The 24,025-nt window shown below is 36.6% G+C and overlaps 1 protein-coding gene across 1 annotated transcript in view; it reads left to right on the top strand.

Annotated features, from left to right (window-relative positions):
- Window positions 1-24,025, top strand: part of PDSS2 (decaprenyl diphosphate synthase subunit 2) — a 280,572-nt gene that overhangs the window by 195,324 nt on the left and 61,223 nt on the right. Inside the window, 3 exon segments of the mRNA XM_043963274.1 lie at window positions 5,319-5,393; window positions 22,811-22,864; window positions 22,867-22,986. Of these exon segments, the coding sequence (XP_043819209.1) occupies window positions 5,319-5,393; window positions 22,811-22,864; window positions 22,867-22,986 (249 nt within the window).

Below are 24,025 nucleotides of genomic sequence, written 5' to 3'. Positions count from 1 at the left end.
AAGTGACTTGCCCAAGATCACACAGCTCAGTAAGTGGATGAGGCAGAATGTAAACTCAGTTCTTCCTGACTCCAAATTCATCACTCTATCTCCTGCATCATCTCGCTGCCTCAGTAGAATCTAGAGAACAATATACATGATTATAATAATGTAAATAAAATTGTTGTTTATAATATTATATTCATATATAATAATATATTTTATCAGATAAATGCATTGGCTACTTTTGGTCCTGAAGAGCAGATGATGGAACATACTTCTTTTCTCAGTAGAGAAATTGGGGGGACTAGAGGTCCATGTAAGCTCTTTGATAGAAGGGATTGTTTCATGTTTGTTTTCACATCTACAGTGCCTAGTACATAGTAGTTATCTAAGAAATGCTCATGGACTATGTACAGTTGCCACTATTGTCCAATTCAGTCATTGTGTTGGCCTGTTTTGCTTAATTAACCCTTTTTCTTTGTATAAAGGTGTGCGTTAAGGAATATTATGATTTTATCAGTCAGCAACTGTGGTGTAAAAATAAAAAAGCATCAGTGAGAATTTTAGAAAGAGAGATGGGGGCAGCTAGGTGGCACAGTGGATAAAGCACTGGCCCTGGATTCAGGAAGACCTGAGTTCAAATCTGGCCTCGGACACTTGACACTTACTAGCTGTGTGACTCTGGGCAAGTCACTTAACCCCCATTTTCTGCAAAACCAAAAAGAAAAGAAAAGAAAGATAACTACCATAGTCCAAGCAAAAGGTACAAAGGCCTGACCGAGGTCAATGGCATTGTGGCCAGAGAAGGCACGGATGTAATTGATAGATACAGAGTAATGTTAACAAAACTTAGCAACTTATTGGGTGAAAGGGAGAGAACAGAGTCAGGAATGACTTGAAGGCTTGGAGTCTGAGTGACTGCAAGAATGCTGATGCCTTCAACAGAGTTGAGAAAATGAGGGGGAAGGACAGATTTTGGAGGAAAAATGACAGATTCCCTTTGGGGTATTTTTTTTTCCTTCTGAGGTATTGGCAGTACACCCAGGTGGAGATTGAAATTTAGCAGTTTGAAGTTTTGAAGAAGAGCTGCTTCTCTGCTCTTCCCCATAATCTTAATGAAATGTATGCCTGTGCTGAGTTCATCTCTACCCTTGTAAGGAGCAGTTCTTGGCTGCCCAGTCAGCTGTTGTCTGGAGTGGTTCTGAACCGACCAGAGGTTTGAACAGAAAAGAACCTCAGCATCTTGGCAGTGTCAAGTCCCCTGACCTCACTCATCCACAGATGTGGCTTCCAAACCAGGCCCATCTCAAGGGATGTTGACACAGCAGCCAATTTCCTCGGGGCTAGGGCTACCACCATGGGAGTGGCTGGCTCTGGGACTGGGGTCAGGGCTGTATTTGGAACCACATCACTGATTATGCCAGGGATCCTTCTATACCAGCTTATGCGTTGCCTTATCTGAAGCCATGGGGCTTCTTTTATGTCCTCATCTTCTTTTGCCTTGTGAAGGAGTCATTTCTATTCCCCACTGTTCTCCTCCTCCTGGTGTATATAGTAAAGAGAAAGAGCGCTGAGGAAAAAGCCTTGGGGGGACAACAACTTAGAACTCAAGAGAAATTAATGACAAAAAAGGGAGGCAGTGTTACACAATGGAAAGAACACTGGACTTTCTGAGCTTTAGTTTCCTCATCTGTGAAAGGAGGGGGTTGGATTAGATCAGTGGTGTAAAAATCAAATAGAAATAAGGGCCACTAAACTATACATATGGATTCCTGGGGTCCACATATTGACTTAGAAAACTACATATTAACATATCCTATGTTTTTTTATTAATTTTGTTAAATCCCAATTATCTTGGGGGGGGGACAGGGCAATGGGGGTTAAGTGACTTGCCCAGGGTCACACAGCTAGCAAGTGTCACGTGTCTGAGGCTGGATTTGAGCTCAGGTCCTCCTGAATCCAAGGCCAGTGCTTTATCCACTGCGCCACCTAGCTGCCCCCCCCCCAATTATCTTTTAATCTAGTTCCAGCCACGCTCAGGAGTGTTATGGGCCTATGAGCCACATGTTTGACACGTCTGGATTCTGAGGCACTCTCTAGTTCTCAATCCAAAGCTCCATCCACATCCTATGGGTCATTGAGAGGAATCAGAAGAACATCTGGGAGACAGAGAACAGTGCCATGGGCTTAAACTAGCTGAAGAGGACAGTCAGAAGAAGGGAGTGGGCACTAAGTAGCAAATGCTGCGGAAAGACGAGGATAGAGAAAACATCACTGAATCTGACAGATCATCAGGAGGCAGAGAAAGAGCCGCTTCAGTCAAGAAGAGGCACCCAGGTGAAAAAAGGAGAAAGGAGGAGATGGTATAGTAATGGAAGGCTGGGAAAGAAAAAAAATGCAGTAGGGAGAGATGGAGAGATTGAAGTTTTTTAGGATAAGAACCCAAATTTCTGTTGTCTTATGGCAGCATACATTTAAAACAACTTATTTAAAGGTTTAGGAAAGTACAACTTAGAAATATTTTGAAGTTTATTTGTAAGCTAATTGCTTGGAATTTGGAGCTCATTTTCTCAGAGAAATTATATTTTAAGTGGTTATGAAACTACCAGGGTAGCCCACAAAAGCCTTTTTTTAATCCGTATTGGAAGTGAAATACAGTATTAGCCTGAGTTGCATGTCCTGGAAACAAAAGGCCTTGTAGTTTGGGAAGGTATAGGAGGCATATAATTTTCTTCCCTCTTCCCTGTATAGGACAGGCCATAGGCAAAATTTCCTAATAGGCGAAAAGTCTTTGGAAGGTTCTTCATGTCTATTTCCACATCATTCTTCTACTCCCTGAACTCTTGGTACCTTGTCCTGGCCCTCCCTTCCAAGCCTTCCCATGCTTCATAATTAAAATTTACCTTTCCTGGCTTATTTCCATTCCTTCACTCCAATCAAAACTCTTATTCCTACCATGTATTCTCGATACTAATCTGATTTAAATAATTTACAAAAGGGTATGACTGCTAGCCCCTTGAAATTTTTTAAGAGGATACTTCTTAGGGGGCAGCTAGGTGGCGTAGTGAATAAAGCACCAGCCTTGGATTCAGGAGGACCTGAGTTCAAATCCAGCCTCAGACATTTGATACTTACTAGCTGTGTGACCCTGGGCAAGTCACTTAACCCTCATTGTCCCTCCACCACCCAAAAAAAGAGTATACTTATTAGTCCAAATAAAGCACTAAGTGGTGAAATTTTAAACAGCGTATCAAAGTAAAACAAAAATTGTCAGGTCACTTGGAAAAAACTATTTTTGAGCAGAGGGGCCAGCACTGGGCAGGGCAGGCAATCCTGTCCTCAGGGTGTAGTTTCCCTAATTTTTTCTTCTATTTCTTACCTTCCACCCCTTCGGAACTTACCCATTGTCTAAATGCTCTGAGTTTTTTTCAAATCTGATGGGCTCTTGTGGATAGTGGTGGCAGGACCTATAGAGTTTGGGGCTAGAGGAAATGGAAAGTGTCCCATGGCAGCAGTTTTGAGTCATTTGTAAGTCAGGTGTATAAGTCAGAGACAGCCTGTCTTTACTAATTGAATAGAAGGGGAGGGGAAACACCCAAGAATGTTCTGTTGCTGCTACTTTTATCTAGAGTTTCAAGAGAGTAAGGGAAAGGTCTAGTAATCCTTAGCCAGATCCATTGTGAAATGTTCATAGTATCATTTTGACATTTAGAGTAGTACTCTGTCTTTATAAATTCCTCTTCATATTACCAGTGTTAGTCTCAGAACTCAGGCTGTTTGACAAACCATAACATTTTTTAGTGAGTGATTGATCTGTATTATGTGTCCCAGCCATCAGGAGAATCTTGGGATGGTGCTTGTATTAATGGTAATATAATCTGAGGCTTCGCATTTAGTTACAGTCCTTCATAGACCTATTGGTGATACTCAATCCTTCTGGATTTGAGAATGAAGCTTATCTGATACCTTTAGGGGGAAAAAAATCCCTTCATTTTCTCTGTTCCCCACTTAAATAACTCAACACATCTGGTAATACTGTAGGATCATTGTCCTTTCAGTTCCTATGCAGCTCATATTGCTACAATATTTCTTAAGTATTTGGTTACCCAAAGGACAACATAATTTAAAAAAAAAAAAAGGCTGTTTTTATGAGCCTTACAAATTAACCTATCTATTGCTAAGGGGAAAAAATGTGCCTTAATCAGCAGATTTTCCATAGTCATCTGTACCATTATGTTATGCGCTATGTCAGTAAATATAAATATAGAAATAAATGCTTTGTGTATGAGATTTTGAGGCAAATAATTTGGCCAAAAATATTTATCAGGTATGAGTTCTGAGACTCAAGTATTTTTTTCTTTGGGTCTGTATCCTTCAGCTTAATGACTTCGATTACAAGAGAGATAACCATTGAAATAAAACCCTTTAAGTCAATCAGAACTAAAGCTAAATTTTAGGAAACAAAGAGAGATCAGATAGAAAATTGCATATAGGAAGTTACATGCTCAAAAAATTAAAACTTGGAGGCCCTTGATGGGTTTGCCTTAAGGAACCCTTGTTTGAAAAAGCTGCATTGGATTTTTCAACAAACTCCACTATTTTATTCTCTTGAATTAAGATAGTTTGTGCAAAGAACTCTAAATTGTACAGTCGTTCCAGGGAGACCATTGACTGCTTGTCTTGCGTTCTGGAACAAGTTCAGATTTTTCAGCTTTGCTTGAATTTTTTTTTTTAACAGTCTGAATCCTCAAGACAATACAGATTGATAAATATGATTTAAACATTGCTGGATTGCAGACATTTGCAGTGTGTGTGGTACAGCTGACCCTCGGGCCATGCACTAAATACATCCCCAGCACATTTCAAGAATAGCAGAATGCCAAATGATCACATTTGAAAGGTTAGCTCTGCTTTCAGTTCTGTCTTCCCTTTCTCTATTAAGAATGAAAATTAGAATTGTAACAGTTTCCTGAATGAGGTATTGAAAAAATTACCTGCCAGACAGAAATAAACATGCAAAAATTAGATTGATTTAAGATTTCATTGATTAGCTGAAATTTAAATAGATGTTCCAAATGACTCTTGACTAGATTTCCATGTATATTAATGGCACACTAAGACTGTAAGGCAGTGGGTTTGAAGGATTTGGATCATGGTTTTAGTTTTCAGATGGGCAGGGTTATTTGCCAGGATCTTTGCTGGTAACCCTATTCATTCTGTCAAGCCACATAATCCTACCAGTACATTGAACCCTGTGTTCTGTTCTGAGGCAAGATGAGGATAAATGATTTTTTAAAGTTGCTTCTTTTCATTTTTTTTTTCCCTTTGTTTTTCAGGTCGTGGAACTCGTATCAAGTGCTCTTATTGACTTAGTACAAGGGATATACTGTGAAAACTCTACGTCAGCAGAGGTAAGGATTTTAAAGCCCCTAGAAAGGAGTGAATTTAAAACACTCAAGAAAAATATGATTTCCATCTTGTTTTTATTTAAATCATACATAACATTTTTTAGATAAGTGTTTTGGCTAAAAACTAGTGGCCATATGCTTGGTACATAACAGATCTAGCCAATTAATATAACCTCTTCTCCTCTGGCTGGACTCACAGTCTGCTCAATCTGCAGTACCACCCCAGCCAACTGTGAGGGACCCTTCTGGTCTACAGGTAACTTTGATACAAGGTAGAGCTTAAAGAGAATCTTTTGCTGAGACAGCTGTTGCCTAAGCTTTCCTCAGAGGAATTGCTATTGAGTATATCACAGAAGAGTTGACTGTGGTCCAAGAAAAATGTCTCAACACTTAAGTTTGCATTCCTAATTTCATTTTCACTATCCAGGAAAAGTTGCTACCTTATGCATTTCTGCATGGTAATAATTGTGATGGTTACACATTAGAGTTATTTTGATTAACTTTATAGAAATAGAATTAAGATTTTTTTTTTACTCATTTAATAGGACTTCTAAAGAAAGGTTTTGTCACACTTCCCAAAATAGTTATTTCATTTTAGCAGTGCATTAAATATCAAGAAATTGCTTCGTTTACCATTATCATCATTTTACATTTTATATATGTAAAAGGGATTCCTCTCTTAGAGCTTTCATTATTCTAACTTGTGCATCTTGCCCAATAGTACAATTTCACAAACTAGAAACTGGCAAGAGACAGCATGTGTGCAGATATTAAGCTCTTTCATCTTGAGACAGAAAGAGAGAGAGAGAGAAAGAGAGAGAAAGAAAGAAAGAATTGTAACAGGTGAAATTTCATGAGATAAGCAAGCCACATAAGAAACATAACTATTAACGGTATAACCTTGCTACACTTTGGAGAGTCTAGACATTTGTTATAGGGCTACAAAATTGTATTGTTTTGGTCACCTGCTAACATTAAGCCCAGCTTAATTTGATAGAATAGCTGACACTCAAGCATTCTCTACAGGAAATGGGGGAAGCTTTGAGGAAGAGAAATGTTCTTCCAAGATATTAGGGCTAAAGTATTTTAGGAGGAAATTAGCTGCAATAGGACCTCGTGGCTGTGTTTTACAAAACATATCATTGTTACTTTTCCATCTGTGAAATAGGTGGCTAATCTTAGTCTAGGTCTTTCCTAATAGTCACTTCATAGGTGACTTTATGAGGAGGTCTTTACTGACAGCATTCATCAGCTCCTGTGATCCTGAGTAACTATTTTGTGGACTGAGAACTTCAGCCTTAAAGAGCAATCAGTCTTAGGTAGCAGTCTTTACAAGGATTTCCCCAAGAGCCACATCAGCTAGATAAAAAGGTTATGTGTAATATATATGTGCCAGCCTAGGATGTGTAGTGAAATCTCAGTTTTTTAATTAGAATGATATTTTAGGGGCATCCAGATGATGCAGTAGATAGAGCACCAGCCCTAGAGTCAGGAAGATCTAAGTTCAAATCTAGTTTCTGACCTTTACTAACTGTGTGACCCTGGGCAAGTCACTTAACCCCAGTTGCATCTCCTCCCCCCCCCAAAAAATGTTATCGTTAACCTTAAGGTTGTTTCTTGATTTAAAAAAAATAAAATCATTCAACCACCCTAATTAATGTAGATTCCTTGCCTGTATCAGAGACTGGAAAGAAAGAACTAGTCGAGGGGAAGAGAAATGGGTTACATCAAGTACTTTTCTGTATCATTGATGATAAATGAGGCACAGCTTAGAAAACACTGGTCTGACAACTTTTATTAGCACTAAATTCACATTTTAAAAAGCCATAGCATCATGTTTACCGTAATACACCCCTTTCTCCAGTCTTCTTCAGAACCAAAGAAATGCCTCTTTTCAGGCCAACCGAATTTCTGAATAGAGCCAAGCCAGAGAGGAAAGAAAACTCATCGTTCAGTTGCAGCAGTGGGAGTGCTTCTTGGTACTGCCATTTGCGCCCCAGGTCCAATTAAGGTGAGCCACATTTCCTTCCCTACCAAGAAGGCTCTGACTCTCTCTGAGTATGCTTGTGTTGCAACAGCTCTTCAGAATCTGGTTTCCTTTTGGCTGGAGGATCCTCTGAGAAGCAGAGAGGGAGAGCAGTCTCTTCCTCCCCCCCACCCCTCACCCCTTCACGCCCCTCACCCCCCATCGGAGTGGCTTCCAGGTTTTCCTGTTCTGGCATGATTGTAAAGCAGCCCACAGGAGGAGGTTGCACCACCTCCTTAGCCTTGGCCAATTCAGTACACAAAAGAATTGCTTTGTGATTTAAAATAAGCTGCAAACCTTTCTATGGCTCTAGGGGTTAAGTGGCTACCATGGTGTTTTGTTCCTCTGTGGTAACATGATGCAATAATGAAGAAGCTTGAGCAGTACAAAATAGCTTTCTGTAGAATGGTATCTAAAAGACCAGGGCTTGATTAACTAGAGAAGAGTATTGTCACTGTGGATACAAACGAAAATCATATTCGACTCCCAAAACCAACAACCAAGTATGTAGGCTGCAATAGATTTACCTAATTTTCCTTGAAAATCTGGTCTCATCATTTCTGAGTATCTGTCTATATTAGTAAGACTTAACCTCTCTACAGAGTACATATAAATTCTGGTCTTGTTAAATGGACAAAATAATTTAGGGACTTCATTGCCCTTTGCTTTTATATATAATTAAAGACTGCTCCATACCCCACACACCCCCACCACCAGTAGCTGGTTTGTAATCTAATTTCCTGTTAGAAGTGATGATAAGTCATTGTGTTTTCCTTTGTATAGATACACTGGAAAACGCTTCCCCCATTTGTCACTATTCTAATACAGATAAATAAGTTTATTAGACAGGGACATAATGTTTTTATAAGAATGGTACCTGCTCATGAACCAACTATATACTGTTTTCCTTAGTTTTCCAGTAATACCAGGGATGTAGTCATTCCCATTCTCATGAATTTAGCAACATTTCCACTCCAAAGAGCACTCATTCTTTCTGCACCCACAATTATTTATAAACTATTTTTATTTTTAATTTCTTTAAAATCTCTCATTTCAAGTATATGCAGATAGTCCAAGTTTCTCCCTGCTTGTACACATTATAAACAACCAAGTGATATATTATAAGATCAAACTAGAGGGTAGAAAAAGGGATTAATTCTGCATCCCTCCTTTAGCAGCTGTGGATTGCTTGTTTTTTTCTTTCATTTCATTTCTCAACTAGAAGATATAAAAATCTAGCAGATTTAACATCTGGACCAATTTATATCCCCTACAGTCCTAGGTGGTATCTATTAAGCAGTGTTGATTCCCACTACAATATTCTGTACCCAAAGGCCTACTCAGAAGATGATACTAAGAATTGACTTCCAATCTTTTCAGTGAATCATCTCAAAATCCAAAGGTTCACTAGGAGACTGGGTTTCAAAGGTCATGCTTTATTTCCTCTTCTCTGATGATTATCCTTAGCATATTTACTTCAAATGTTTTAAAATCTTTTTCTAAGCATTTGTGCATGTGTTGCCTAAATGTTAGAACTAGATCGTCTAAGCTAATTCTCCATTTTAAAGATGAAAAAATTATAGCTGAATGTGATGACAAGTTATGGTATATCCTCAGAAACTGTGGGAGAAAGGCCCTCCTGTTACTTTAGAAAAAGAACTGACTTCATTCATTTCTATTAGGACCAATCAAGAAGCATTTATCTAAACACCTACTATGTGTCAGGCAGAATTCTGGTTCTGCCTCAACAGTTGCTATCTAATTCAGTTTCACATCCATGAAAAAAAGAGTCACTCATAGCAGGCCTTGGCTCTTGCTCCATTTTGACATACTATCCTATTCAGTGCTGCTTTTTCTATCAATAGGTTTACGTGGCATAAATCTTTTTCTCTACCTCAGGGAAGATTTCCATTCCATGTGCTGAACCACATCCACTTTTCATTCCATGGGTCTGGCGCCATAACATTCCTGAACACTTAAGCCTTCATTTGCCCCTTTTCTCTAGATTTGGAGAGGAGGGGTTTCTAATCTTGATGGCCACTTATTTAACTATTTGACCTTGGGTAAGCCTGCAGTTTCCTCATCTATAAAATAAGGAAGTTGGACTAGATGACCTTACTTCCTCTTCCCTCCCAGACTTTTTGCAGTTTCTCCATTTGACAATCTGAGAAAAAGGATCTATAAGGAATTATTTTTCAGATATGTCTTCTTGATTTCCTGTTGTCATTCATAATCCCACTCATTCCTATCGCATTTTTTAAGAACCCCCCCCAATTCACAGTAACAGGTTTTTATTAATTGTCTGCTATGTGAAAGTCACTGGAATACAAAGATGAAGATTATACATGTTTTGCCCCAAGGAATTTATAATCCAATAGGACATAGGATCCATAAGCAAGTCTAATACAGTTTAACAAGGTAGACTGTGTATCATCAACATTGTGTGTTTGACCTACTGTGATGGACTAGATTCTTCTCACCAATGCAATGGTACAAAAGAGTTCCAGGGGACTCATGATGGAAGAGGATCTCCAAATCCAGGAAAAAAAAAAAGAACTGTGGAGTATAGATGCTGAATGAACCATACTGTTTCTTTTGTTTTGGTGCTGTTGTTTTTCTATTTTGAGGTTTTTCCTCATTGCTCTGATTTTTCTCTTATAACATGACTAATGCAGAAATATGTTTAATGTGTTATATATATATATATATATATATATATATATATATAAATATATATATATATATATATATATATATATATATATATATATATATAAAACCTATATCAGATGACCTGCTGTCTAGGGGAGCAGGGAGGGAGGGGAGGGAGGGAGAAAAATCTGAAATTGGAAAGCTTGTAGAAACAAAAGTTGAGAATTATCTTTACATGTAACTGAAAAAAATAAGATACTTTATTAAAAAACAAAACAAAACAAAAAACAAGGTAGACTGTGAGAGGAAAATTAAGAAGTTCCAAAGTGCTCTAGGAAAAGTTAAAGAAAGCAATCACCTTTAATGAGATACTTTGCTAAAACTCACATTCTTTGTAATCGAGGTAATAAACAGCAGGACTACTGCCCTACCTTAGATAGTCTTTAATACCAGTATAAATATTATTACTGTCTTGTCTATACATTCGGATTTGTACCCCCTTTTTCAAAAAAGACATGAGACAACTTATAAACATAACAAATGATTCAGTGGGAGAGAAAATGAGACAGAGACCATATAGAAGAAATATAAAAGGAGTAAATGTCACCAGGAACCAAAAATTAGATGGTTATCATGATTGTCCTGATTTTTTTTACCCTAAATTTCCTGCCCCTTGTGGCAAAAAGAGAAGCATGGTGAGTTGTACATAATTTTTTTCATTATATATATGCACATTTTTCTAAAGTGAACATGCATAGTTGAGGAGAGAAGTAGAAAAAAGGCTTACTCCCCATCATCCCCTGGGTCTAAGGCAGCAGATGCTGATTGAAGAAGAGCAGAGATCACTAAAAACAATCTTATCCAGGGATATAGACCTAGAATATAGAAGCCAGAACAAGGAGGATCAGATGGTAAGGGAAGCAGACCATGAAGTATATGACCTGTAGCATCATGGTAGTTCTCCAACTCCTTTTATGCTATTGTGACTACCATTTTTGTTGTTTTAAATTAGTTTATGAGAGAATGGAATGGGTCTGACCCTCTTTGGGAAAAGAGGGAAAGAGTAGCTCTATTACTTTTGGAGGCAAAACCCACTTATGTCTTTATGTACTTGTAATAAACATGCATTATATTACAAGTGTATATTGGTAGTCTTAGCTGCTGGATGGTGGACTGACTCAGGTACCCAGAGGAGATTGAAAAAATGAGCCATGTTTAGAATTTCCCAGATAGAGACATACCATCATCCCTTACTGCTATCCCTGATAGAGGTCAAAGGGTTGAGGTTGTATAAAGCATATACTGGTTATATTAAAGGAAAGGTACCTAATACGGAATGTGGTCAACATAAGACAAAAGTTTTGGGATTAGACTAGAAGGATGCTGAGATCCCTTCAGCTCTGAAAATCAGCCTTCCATTACTTTCCACAGTTCAATGAAGGATTTTGCCCTTCTGAGATCTAATGAGAATATTTGTCAAGGTCTTAACATAGTGCCTGGCACAAAGTAGGTATTTAATAAATGCTTCTTCCCTTCTTCTGAGACTGTTTATTGTATAACATATTTGTATTCATTCTCAATTATCTGCCCTTCTCTCTATCTACATTGGTCTTATGAGACAAAGCCTTCTTTTCCTTATCACAATTGTTTTTCTTTGTGAATCCCTAATTTCATTTTTGATGACTACCCATCCCTCTTCAGCTGATTTCCCTTGTAAAAGGCTTGAGGTTGGATGCCTCAAATTGAGAGAAATGTTTTGGAAAGGAAAGATTAGCATAAAATATGTTAGAGGTACTTAAATGGATGGGCAGATAAAAATGTGCTTGAGATGTGCAGATTTGAAGAACTTGTTTCTCTGATTTGGAGAACCAAAAATTATGTAGCAAAAGTAGTTTCCATTTGAGCAGTTGTTATTCATTCACTCTATAGATTGCTCACAGGATGACTTGACCCAAAGAATCCCATCCAAAGATCTCTAGCTCCCTGCCAGTGCATCCCAATGAAGCTCAAAATCTGGAGCCAGAAAACAGCATGTACTCTCTACTTAGACATTGAAAGAGAAGTAATATATGGAGTTCATTCGTCTCCTCTGTTGATGTCAGCTGGGAGAGAAGTCTATAGAGGAATGACCCAAGGATCTGTCCTTGGTGCTATTCTCTTCACTACAATAGTGTTATCAGTGCACAGTTAATATTTTGGTTGACTGAGACAGAAAAGTTGTAGAGGTGTACATTTCAGATAGCTATAGGGGAAAATCTTTCTAAATATTAAAGCTATATAAAAATGGAATGAGCTATTATAAACTAGGTTTCCCCTAGTTTTTTCAAAATGAAGCTAAATGTAGCAGGATTGGTTTCTTGGTTTTGTTTGTTTTTCAGATGTGAATTGGACTAGAGTTGGACTCTGGGGTCTCTTCTAATTATAGCATTCTGTGATTTTGTGAATTCTCTAAACCTTTTGAAATCCATTCTCCCAAAAATCTAGGGTACATGTCAGACTATATCAAACTTCCCTCTCTATCACAAATTCCAAGATGGGACGGTCATATCTCCCAAAGTTTATCATAATTTCTCTTCTAGCAACTAATTAATTCTTATTTGTGAGAATCAGATGCAGAATAGAGATTGGTTCCTTGGCCTTTTGAAAGATGAAGTTATCATAAAGGCAAGATATTAAATGATTCACTTCTCTCTTTTTAGCAGAGAAAACTTCTGCAGTTGTCCAGAGAATTGAATTCCTCCCATCACTACATTATCATGTCCACTTGCCAGACTTTGAATTTCTTCCCCAAACTCTTGATCTATTTCTTTTTTCTGTCTTTATGGTTTGTAGTATATCCTAAGGAAATTATCACTTCCATCTCTGTCTCTATTGATCTTCACCTAATGCTCTTCACCATGCTTCCTACCTCTGGAGATAATATACATGCATTCACACTATACTAGAATACACTATACTACAATTAATATGATATTCAGTTTTTATTGTTCCCTCTTCTTCAGTGTTTCTACTTTGGTGTTTAATTGGGGATTTTTAATTTGTTCTTTTTCTGTTTTTTTTATTGTATGCCCAATTCCTTGATCTGTTCTTTTCTCTTTTATTAATATAAATATTTAAACATAAATTTTCCATTAAATTCTGCTTTGGCTGTATAACACAAACTTTTGTATGTTGTCTCATCACTATCTTGTATGTGTGTGTGTGTGTGTGGCAATGAGGGTTAAGTGACTTGCCAGGGTCACACAGCTAATAAGTGTCGAGTGTCTGAGGCTGGATTTGAACTCAGGTCCTCCTGAATCCAAGGCCAGTGCTTTATCCACTGGGCCACCTAGCTGCCCCCTCATCATTATCTTTAATGAAATGATTGATTGTTTCTATGATGTGTTCTTTTAACCACTTGTTCTTTAGGACTAGATAATTTAATTTCCAATTAATTTTTAATCTATACCTCCAAGACCCTTTATTGAATCTAATTTTAATTGCATTACAATCCAAAAAGGGTGCATTTAATATTTCTGCTTTTCTGTATTTGTTTGTGAGATTTTTATGCCCTAATACAAGGTCAGTTTTTGCGAAGGTACCATGTACAGCTAAGAAAGAAGAATTCTCCTTTCTATTCCCATTCAGTTTTCTCCATATCTAACTTTAATAAAATTATAAATATAAATTTAATAAAATAACTTTAATAAAATTCTATTCATCTCCTTAACTCCTTTCTTATTTATTTTACTGTTAGATTTATCTAGTTCTGAAAGGGATAAATTAAAGTCCCTCACTACTATAATTTTACTACCTATTTTCTCCGGTAACTCATTTAACTTTTCCTTTAAGAATTTGACTGCTATGGCATTTGGTGTGTATATATGTTTAGTATTGATATTGCTTCATTGTTGATGGTAACTTTTAGCAAAATGTCATTTCCCTGATTATCACTTTAATTAGGTCTATTAATGAGCACATTGAAAATGTGTAATTCATCTTATGAATTTATTACATAACATGCTTCATATGCCATATACAAATCTATGTAGTGACCTGTGCAAATAAACTGTGATGTCAAATTGACTTAATTATTAAATGTATATACTTTTAGCTATCAGGGCATTAAGCCTAAATAATCAAATTCAGGAGCCTTTGTCAGAAGCCTAATACGTTCAGAGTAGCCTTGTGCTAAGGCCCTGAACACTAGACTGAAGAGTTCATATTTGATGTGGTATGTAGAGAACCACTGTAAATTTCCAGTGTAATGAAAATTGGTTCCTAAGATTCTTGTGGTAATTACATATAGGATGGCTTGGGAACCGAAGATATTAGAAACAAGAAGACTAATTAAAATGATGTTGAAGGAATCCAGGTGTGAAGTATCACAGGCCTAGACAAAGGTGTTGGCAGTGGAAGTGAACATTAAATAAGAGTATAAAACGAATTCAGCAACTGTCCTGAGTCCCACTTCCATAAGTGATCTATATTTCTGATTTTAACACTTGTAACTTTTCATTCACTCGGCTCGATCCTGTTCAGTCTCTTTTAACCTGTTCTTTGCATCTGTGATTTGTTAAAAACCAGTTCAGTTCTTCCTAAACAGTACTTTCTCTTTAAAAAAAAAATAATTAGAGCACATAAAAATCCAAAAGGAAAAAAACATTCTTACTTCCTTTTTACTCCTCCTCCTCTCTCCATCTCTACCCTTCTGCCTTTCTTCTCATTTTATCCTTTCACTCTTCTCCCCCTCTAACTCTCTCTTCCTGTCTCGCTTTTTTTCTAGATATACTCACACATACATTTTCCCAGAAATAGTTGATTTTTACAAATTCACTCAAATCTGTTTCCCTGAGAAAGCACAGCACCCATAAGCACAGTATCTCTACCCTTGAGCAACAGCTCTCTGTAGGACTGTGAGCTTCAAGGGGAAGGGGTGGGGAGGTATAGTTTGTAGGGACCTAGGGAACCAGGCCAGGGGAGCTGGGGGCTCAGGCCCTCCTGGCCAGAACTAACATGTGATTTGAGGGGCTGAACTATTGCTTTGGATGCTGGAGAGGTAGGCTGAGGTTTGGGGCTTGGTATTTGAGGCTTCATACAGATTATGAAAACTGTTCTTTCTGTGCACATCACATAATAGCCATTGCCTGGCTAAATATAGCAATTAAAAAACATAGAAGGGAGTACTGGTAGAATGGAAGAGGAGGTCTAAGAATTTTTAATTAACTCTATGAAGTGAAAGATAATTAAAATTTTAAGTTTTCACGGATAGTTTTGGAAAAGAAGAAATATTTTTGCTTTCTTTAATGTTAAAAATTCAGAATAGATTTGTTTCAAAATGAAAAATGGATTTTAAGAGATTTTTAAAGTGAGCATTGAGTGCTATATAAAAGCATTAAAATACTCCAGGGTATATTTTATTGGTTCATTTACTCACAACCTTGTCCCTCACATTGTACTCAAGGCATGTATTAATGAGCTAATAAAACACGCCATTCATGTTTTACTGCTTGTTGGGCATCTGTTAACACTGACATCAGTCACAAATCCAAGACTTTGATGATGGCGGTGGTGATAATGATAAATACCTATAATTTTACTGACATCTTGTTTCTTTGAAGTAGACAATCTCTCTTAAATCATCCATTGAACATGAAAATGTTGAAATTGATTCAGAATTAAAGCCTATTGTGTGGCTGTCTTCAGGAATGATTTAGATTCAAAGGAGAATAGAAACAAGCAAACTTAGTATGAGGTAAAAAGCACTACAGATCCAATGGAGGAATGTCAGCTTGCATCAGAATAGGTCATGATGTGACAGCTGCTGCAAATAAAGAAAAGACAGAAAAGTGATGATTGCAAAATGTAGCCATTTTTGATTAGTTAGGCCATTGAGTTCAGGGTGGTGTAAGGTTTTGTTTTGTTGGAGGAAAAGGGATAGTATTAAATTCAAAACTACAGAATTTGGATGGAAGCTATACAATTTATTAGTCACTACCACACAACAATCTTGAAAGACAGTTTTTACTTGGTATTAACAATAAATCATATTTCTTTAATCTCTGAGTTTTACAGACTACCTGAAATGTCAAACAATTTGCTTATTTAAAATGTTTAAAAGGCTATGAATAGGGGGTAGCTAGGTGTCACAGTGAATAGAACAACCAGCCCTGGAGTCAGGAGGACCTGACTTCAAATTTGACCTTAGACACTTACTAGCTGTGTGATCCTAGGCAAATCACTTAACCTGTATTGCCTCCAAAAAAACCAAAGATAATCATGAATGTAATGACAAACCATTTTCTAAGAACAGGTTAAGAAAGTTTAAAAGACTGGGTATAGGGACTGGATCTGTGATTCTGTTGGTATTCTGAAAACTCTCTACTAACGAACTCACTCTGTTAATGTTGGCATTTTCTGCTGCAACTTACAGTTTGTGAGTTACCTAGAACACTAAGGGGTTAAGTGACTTACCTAGGGTAATACAGACAGTATGGGTCAGAGGCAGGTCTGTCTGACTCCTTGTCCAGCCCTCTTTTCATTATGCCTCTAAAAAAGAATAAATATTGAGCAGCTAGGTGGACAGTGGAGTGCCTAGGCTGAAGTTAGGAAGACTCAGCTTCCTGAGTTCAAATCTGGCCTCAGACACTTCCTAGCTTGCATGACCCTGGGCAAGTCATTTAACTCGCTTGCCTCAGTTTCCCACCTGTCAAAGAAATGAAGAAGGAAATGGCAAATCTTTGTATCTTTGCCATAACAGGCACAACTGAAAATGACTAAAGAACAAATTTTAAATATTTAGAGATCTGTGAATTCATCGGTTTGTTGTTACTTCCATTGACACAGATAGCAAATCTCCTATAACTTAAGGGATGGTCTTCAGGATTTATCCCAGCCAAAAAAGTCTTAACCATTGACTTCTCTACACATATTCTTGGAGAGGCCAACAAAGACATTGGTGGTATTGATTTCCTCATGTGCCTAAAGGCAGTGGGAAACATGGGGATGCTTGGTCATCTCCTCTTCTAGTGTGTATGATGAACATAAGCAAAAAGATTACTATGAAGATAATTGTAGCTTACATACCAGTAACCATCCCAGAGACTGAGGAATTCTTGTCACAGAACTCTCCAAGGTATTATATAATCCAGTAATAAGTTATTTCAGTACAAAGATCGGCATAAGAGAGAAGGGCAAAAGGTATATTTTAGAGTGGCTCAGATTTGAGAATTGGAAAAAAAAAAGACAAGGGTATGTTAGACTATTTAGGTAACTCGCTCTTATACAGTATATCATAAATACTTTCTTCTAAAAGAAAGTTGGCTTCCTCTGGATCTGGATTCAGGAAAACCTGAATTCAAATCCTATTCCAGATACTGGCTATATGACCTTAACCAAGTCACTTAACCTCTGCCACAGTTTCCTTATTTGTAAAGTGGGGATTATAATAGCATCTACCTCCCAAGGTGGTTGTGAGGATGACATGAGATAATACTTGTAAAATGTTTTGCAAACTTTAAGGTGCTACATAAATACTATTTATTATTATTACTGTTATTTCACTAGTATTTATAAGATAATCAGAAGGTGCAGGACATGGTAAGCATCAGACAACATCACAGAAGGTAAATTTACTATTCTTATTGGACAGAAAACAGTGGCACAGAACTAATTACTGATGGAAGGAAGGAAGGAAAGAAGGAAAGAGAGAGAGAAAGAGAGGAGATAAAGAAAAAGCATTATTAAGAGGGTTACTATTAAGAGTTTAGCACTAAGTACCAAGTGTTAGCGATACAAACAGAAAAGAAAAACAGTTTCTAAAGAAGTTCATATTCTAATGGGGGGAGAAAACACATGTAGGAGGTTTTCAGCTAGAAATCAGATGGAAAGGACTACTGTCCTTAAGGTACAATGACAAAGCAGATGTAATACATCTTCAATGTCATTTCCATTATTAAAACCCTGTTATCTAATGTTGAACCGTTTGTACAGTGTCAAGGACTTTGATGATGACAAGTCACAAAGGCATATATATAATCATGTTGTTGATACCTATCAAGCCTATGAAATCTTTCTTAGCAATCTAAATTATTTTCTTAGGGCCTTGTCAAGGGATATTTGAAAAAATGAAGACTATGCAATTATTAAACAAGCCAAGTTCTTCCAAGAAGTATGAGTAAAACAATATGCCTTCAACTTCAAATGATGAAAATGATAACATAAATATTAACTAATATGTATTTTACAGCTTTCATTTTATTCTTTTCAGTAAAGACAATTCATTACATGTATAACTGTGATTAAATGTTTATACTTTTACTGGTAGATGGATACATTTACATAAATTCATCCCCAAATCTTTAATTAGGCCATGTACCCCAATTTTTGGATTCAAGATAGTCCTCACTATAAAAGTAAGGCACCATCCTGAAGGTCTTTCTAGGTCACGAGTTCATAGATTTAGATCTGGAAAGGACCTTATAGCCTATTGAATCCAAACCCCTCATTTGCAGTAGAAAGTCAAGGTAGAGAGAGATTAAGGGATTTGCCCAGCATCTTACAGTTAGAAAGTGTTTGAGGGCAATATTCAAACTCAAGTCTTCCTAATGCCAGATCACCACCAAATCCTCTCTAGGATTTCTTATTGACCTTCTTCACTTCACTAAGTTATAAGGAGGAGCTTAGAATGTAATCCAGCCTATTCACGGATTTTTCTCTCCAAAGGGTTATTTCCAAATAGAACTAACATGACTATGGGATGTGTCTTATACAATTTAACTCATTTTGAATGAAATGGTTAAGAATGAATCGTTTTTGAATTTTGTATGGACATACAGAGCATTTCAGGATTGCATATGCAATTAGGTAACTTAAGAAACATTTATTTGTAAAGAAATATTAGAAGGGGCAGCTAGGTGGCGCAGTGGATAAAGCACTGACCCTGGATTCAGGAGGACCTGAGTTCAAATGTGACCTCACACACTTGACACTTACTAACTGTGTGACCCTGTGCCAATCACTTAACCCTCATTGTCCCACAAAGTTAAAAACAAAAAGTCTATTGGGGCAGCTAGGTGGCACAGTGGATAGAGCACCAGCCCTGGAGTCAGGAGTACCTGAGTTCAAATCCGGAAGACACTTAACATTTACTAGCTGTGTGACCCTGGGCAAGTCACTTAACCCCAATTGCCTCACAAAACAAAAACAAAAACAAACAAACAACAAAAAAAGAAAATATTAGAGCAATATTAGGTTTAAGGAAGAAAGGTTCAAAATTTCACCTTTGGCTTTTTTTTTTTAATTAAGGAATGCCTGTATTACAAACTGACAGATGTGTGTTTCTGTATTTCTTCATCCTATCCATCTTTCAAGGTAATGACTTTCCCAGATAACCTCTGCCACAAACTTATTATGGTCCCTGTGAAAGGGTCTGATGGTTGTTTTAAATTCATGTCTCCAACATCTTTCACCCAAGTTTCATTTTCCATTCACATCATAAAATCTACTTTGTGTTTCTTCTTGTGCCCAGACATGATTCTGCCATCTGAATTTCTATCCTTTTATCTGATTTGCCACTGTGTGAGCATAAGGTCAGTAACTTGCTAAAAAGTTATAAAGCAGTTCAGTGGTAGAGACCTTAAATCTCAAGATCCTTAATCCATTTCCCTATTTGCTGGATCATTCTAGGCCTCTCGTGTACTACTTGATTCCAGCGTGTAATGAACATGAACAAGAGAACAATCCAGTGGTTTCCATGATTGGAATTTTCTTGCTAACCTAAATTGTTCAATGATATGTATTCTTCTGAACCCCACCCCTAATTGTGTTTTAGAAACCATAGTCTTAGCTGATGTGTGTTTCTGTTCTTCCAGAAGTGATTTTAAGAGAAAAGAAAGGTAGGAAAAAGAGAAAGTAGATTTTCATTCATTGAAATTAATTGAATTTAATTTGGAGTAATATATATATATATATATATATATATGTACATATGGATAGCTTCTTTCTGAAAATAAGAAATTCCATTGGATTTAAATGCTATTAGTGATCTTTTCATGTATTCTGTAAAGCAAGTCTAGAATAAATATTAGTAAAATGGCACAGAAATCTAATACAATATTACAAGATATGTATAAAACCCAGATTATATTTGTTCCTATCACCTTCCTGCCTACAATGTATAATGGAGTGTCAGTAAACAATGAATTTCAATGTAATGCTCATCATATCATTTTCTTTTCATTTCAGAATTCTGATACTTTTCCCATTAGTCACATATTTTCTTTTGCCCTGTAACCTAGCACCCTTTAGCATGTACACATGACAGACAGATTAGAGATTAATGGAGGGATTAAATTTCATTTGTTCCAATTTCTTTACAGATAATAGCTTTAGAAAGTGATAGTGTTTATTTAGATCATATTCATAAATGTACCAAAATACTTCAATAAGCCAGGCAATGGTTGGATTCTAGATTGTTGAAATTTCAAATAAATGAGTATTGTTGGAAAATGTTTTGTTTCAAACCCTTTATTTTTAAGTTTCTCAAGTATAATAGTCTCCTGATTTGGTAAATTCCATATGCTGAAGTGTGACTCTTTAATAATTAAAAATCTTAGAGTGTCTGAGGTTCATTATTCTGAACATGAATTCAGATTGTAAAGTACTGTCATTTTGGAAGGTGTTAGGTCTAGGAAATCCTTTTTTTCTGTAGAGAGCAGGTGACACAGAAAAATGAAATAAGAACTCCTAAGCCAGAAACGATTTAGTCAAACTTTTAAAGCAAAATAAAGAACAGCCCACTTAGCTACTTTTAAAATTAACAACAGAAAACAAATAGCTCTTAGTAAAGGAAACAAATAATAATTTTCAAATGGACTTCAGTTCTCTATTATTGCCACAAAGGAAGGGGATGGAAAAGGAGGAAAGGAATAGAGGGAGGAAGACTTAGATATAAACTGATAAGTAAAGATGGGGGGAACAAACAAAACAAAACAAAAAAACCCAAAGGGGGCAGTAAAGATGACTCATTACTATTTACTACTGTTCTTTTTTTAAAAACCTATATGTTACACAAGAAATAAGCATGGCTTGAAATTTTTATTAAAAATGTTTGGAACCAAGAGTTTATTGAAATCCTCTCTCTCCCCCTCATGTTCAATGGAGAAATATGCTAACTTTCTGCTCTGAGCAGTGGGATAAGTTTCTCATTTTACACAGCAAAAGACTGACTTTTATAGAACTGCATTCCTCTTATACAAGTTGGAGTAGTGGCAAAAACACAAGATTTGAAAACAGAAGTTCATGTTGGAGTTCCACCTCCACCATCAATAAGTCACTTTATCTGTTCAAGACTCAATTTCCTCATCTGTTAAAAGGGAATAATATTTGTACTACCCACCTCCCAGGAATTATGTGTGGAAAGCGCTTTTAAAATGTTAAAGCTCTGTATGGATATAAATTATGAGTATGAGCCTGCTAAAAATAATACTTATGATGTAACTTTGTTATTATAGGCATAGAAAAGATTATCCGAATTTGGCACCAGATCTCAAAGGGTTGAACTGAATTCTATGCTAAGGCCCAGGATATAAAAATCATAGCCTCAGAATGCTAGGGCTACAAGTGACCTTAGATATCCTCTCATCTAACTTCCGTATTTTAAAGATGAGCAAACTGAAGCTCACAGACATTAAGTGCTTTGCCTAAAATTGCAGACTCCATAAGTGATAGGATGAGCACTTGGTTCAAGTGCTTTGTGACTCCAAATCCAGTAATCTTTCTATTCCTCCAGGAAAGATTTGGGTTTTTTTTTTTTTTCCTTAAGAAGAGAGGAGGAGGGGCAGCTAGGTGGTACAGTGGATGAAGCACCAGCCCTGGATTCAGGAGGACTTGAGGTCAAATCCAGCCTCAGACACTTGACACTTACTAGCTGTGTGACCCTGGGCAAGTCACTTAACCCTCATTGCCCTGCCCAAATAAAAAAGAAGAAGAAGAGAGTGTATTATTTCCTGGACTAAATCCCTGCTATAAACTTATTTTCCTATTTGCCCCTTCCCTTCAAAATGGATATCAGAATTTTTCAATTCTGGTTGGTCAAGGTTTTAAAGTAAGTTTGTGGTATAGGATTAAACTTCAAATAATAGTCCTTTTTCAGTTTACTTTATATTGAACTTTATGGTTTTTATGGTTTAAAGATGAAATCAAGTATCCATAGATTACGAAAAAGCATACAATCATCCCTTAAACACACCTGTTACCTCATCTTAATATAGCAACCATCCTTGGTGTATTTGTGTTAAATAATCCGTGTTTCATATACTGTGGGACCAGAGGATTTTTTTTAATGATTCCCTTGTCCTTTTCTTTCTTGTTGGTAGTTGCAGTCTTGCACAAGGTTTTGTAGATTTGGAGATTCAACAGAACTCTGTTTACAAGGCGGTTGGTTCTAAGCCCCATGTTACTTCATTTTACCTCTCTTTGTTCTGGGTTATCCATTTAAAGGTAATCATTCCCTGGCTCTGAAACTGACATTTATCACAACATTTCCTTTAGTTTCTACCTTCTCCGTTGTTTTAAGAGCAATGACTGTTTCACTTGAGGTCGAGTCTTGGCTTTTTCCTTTTATCACCTGCAAGTGAGGAATTGTTTGTGGCATTTGTGGCCTAGTCCTATCATTCCTCAAGAACTGAAACAGTTGAGCCATTAAAAAAAAAAACACATTTTTTAAAAGCTTTTTCATCTTGGCTTGTTGTTGCATTTTCAGGAAAACTGTATCACAGATGATATCGGAATATCGACTTGGAAGGAGCAGATTTTTCCTCCTCCCATAGTGCCTTGCTAGCAAAAAGCTGCCAAGCTGCAATGGAATTAGCAAAGCATGATACTGAAGTCCAGGATATGGCATTTCAGTATGGAAAGCACATGTCTATGAGTCATAAGGTATTGGCATACCCTTTCTCTTATCCAATGGTTTAAATAACTAAAATGACATATGGGGAACCTTTTAGTGCTTAATGACCTTTAGGTCCCAAAAATGCTTAGCATGTACTTAAGACTCATCAATCATTTAATTAATCATCATTATCTGTTCCATAATCTAGACAGTATAGAAGATAGCACCTACTTTTCAGAAAAAGTCACCAGTTTATTTACACTGTATTTGGAATGTCCTCTCTTCTCCTCTACCCTTAAGTGGCTCCTGACAGAACTACTGGAAATTATGAAATAATGGTAATGCTGCCATCACAAAACTGGAAGGGATATTCACACCAAGATGGAAGTTTTTGTTATTATTCCTTTATGGCTGCTTGAAAATTAGAAATGGAGGGAAGTTAATGAAAGCTTAGAGGTATATGAGAAAAATGAAAATGCTTTCATTCTAATTGCTGCTTTTAATGTGAGAAATAAAGCAAACACCCTGAGATTAGCAACTGCAGGGGTTCATTTTTTTTATATCTGTACATTTCCAATTATATTTAATAGTATATATCTCACAGAAGCTACTCAAACATTTCACTAGAGGAAATAGTTTTCATAGGGGTGAAGTGTTGGGTGACTTTTTTCTCTTGTAATAAAACCAAACAGATTTGAGGAAAATATTTATAAAATAGGTCGAATTTTACCAAGAAAGGATGTGTATATCTCATTGTTTGCTGCCTCAGGGAGGGGGGGGGAGGGGAGGGAGAGAAAAAGGGATAAAAATTGGAACCCAAACTATAAATAAAAATGTTTATTAACCAAAAAAAAAGAATGTTTACGAAATCCTTTTTCTAATTGTAAAAATAAATAAAAGCTAAAGGGGAGTTAAAAGGGGAATAAATAGCTTCAGACACATTTGAAGGTTGGTATATTTTAAAACATTCATCAATAAAATATTTTCATCTAAAAAGGCCTTTCTTAATTTTTTTTTTTCAGGTACATCAACGTCTCTTTACATGACTAAAATAGATAGTTCTGTTTCAGGTTACAATGTTCTAAC

This window comes from Dromiciops gliroides, chromosome 4 (genome assembly GCF_019393635.1).
Source record: "Dromiciops gliroides isolate mDroGli1 chromosome 4, mDroGli1.pri, whole genome shotgun sequence".
NCBI lineage: Eukaryota > Metazoa > Chordata > Mammalia > Microbiotheria > Microbiotheriidae > Dromiciops > Dromiciops gliroides.
Note: the sequence above shows the minus strand (reverse complement) of the source record. Positions and strands in the feature narration are given on the sequence as shown.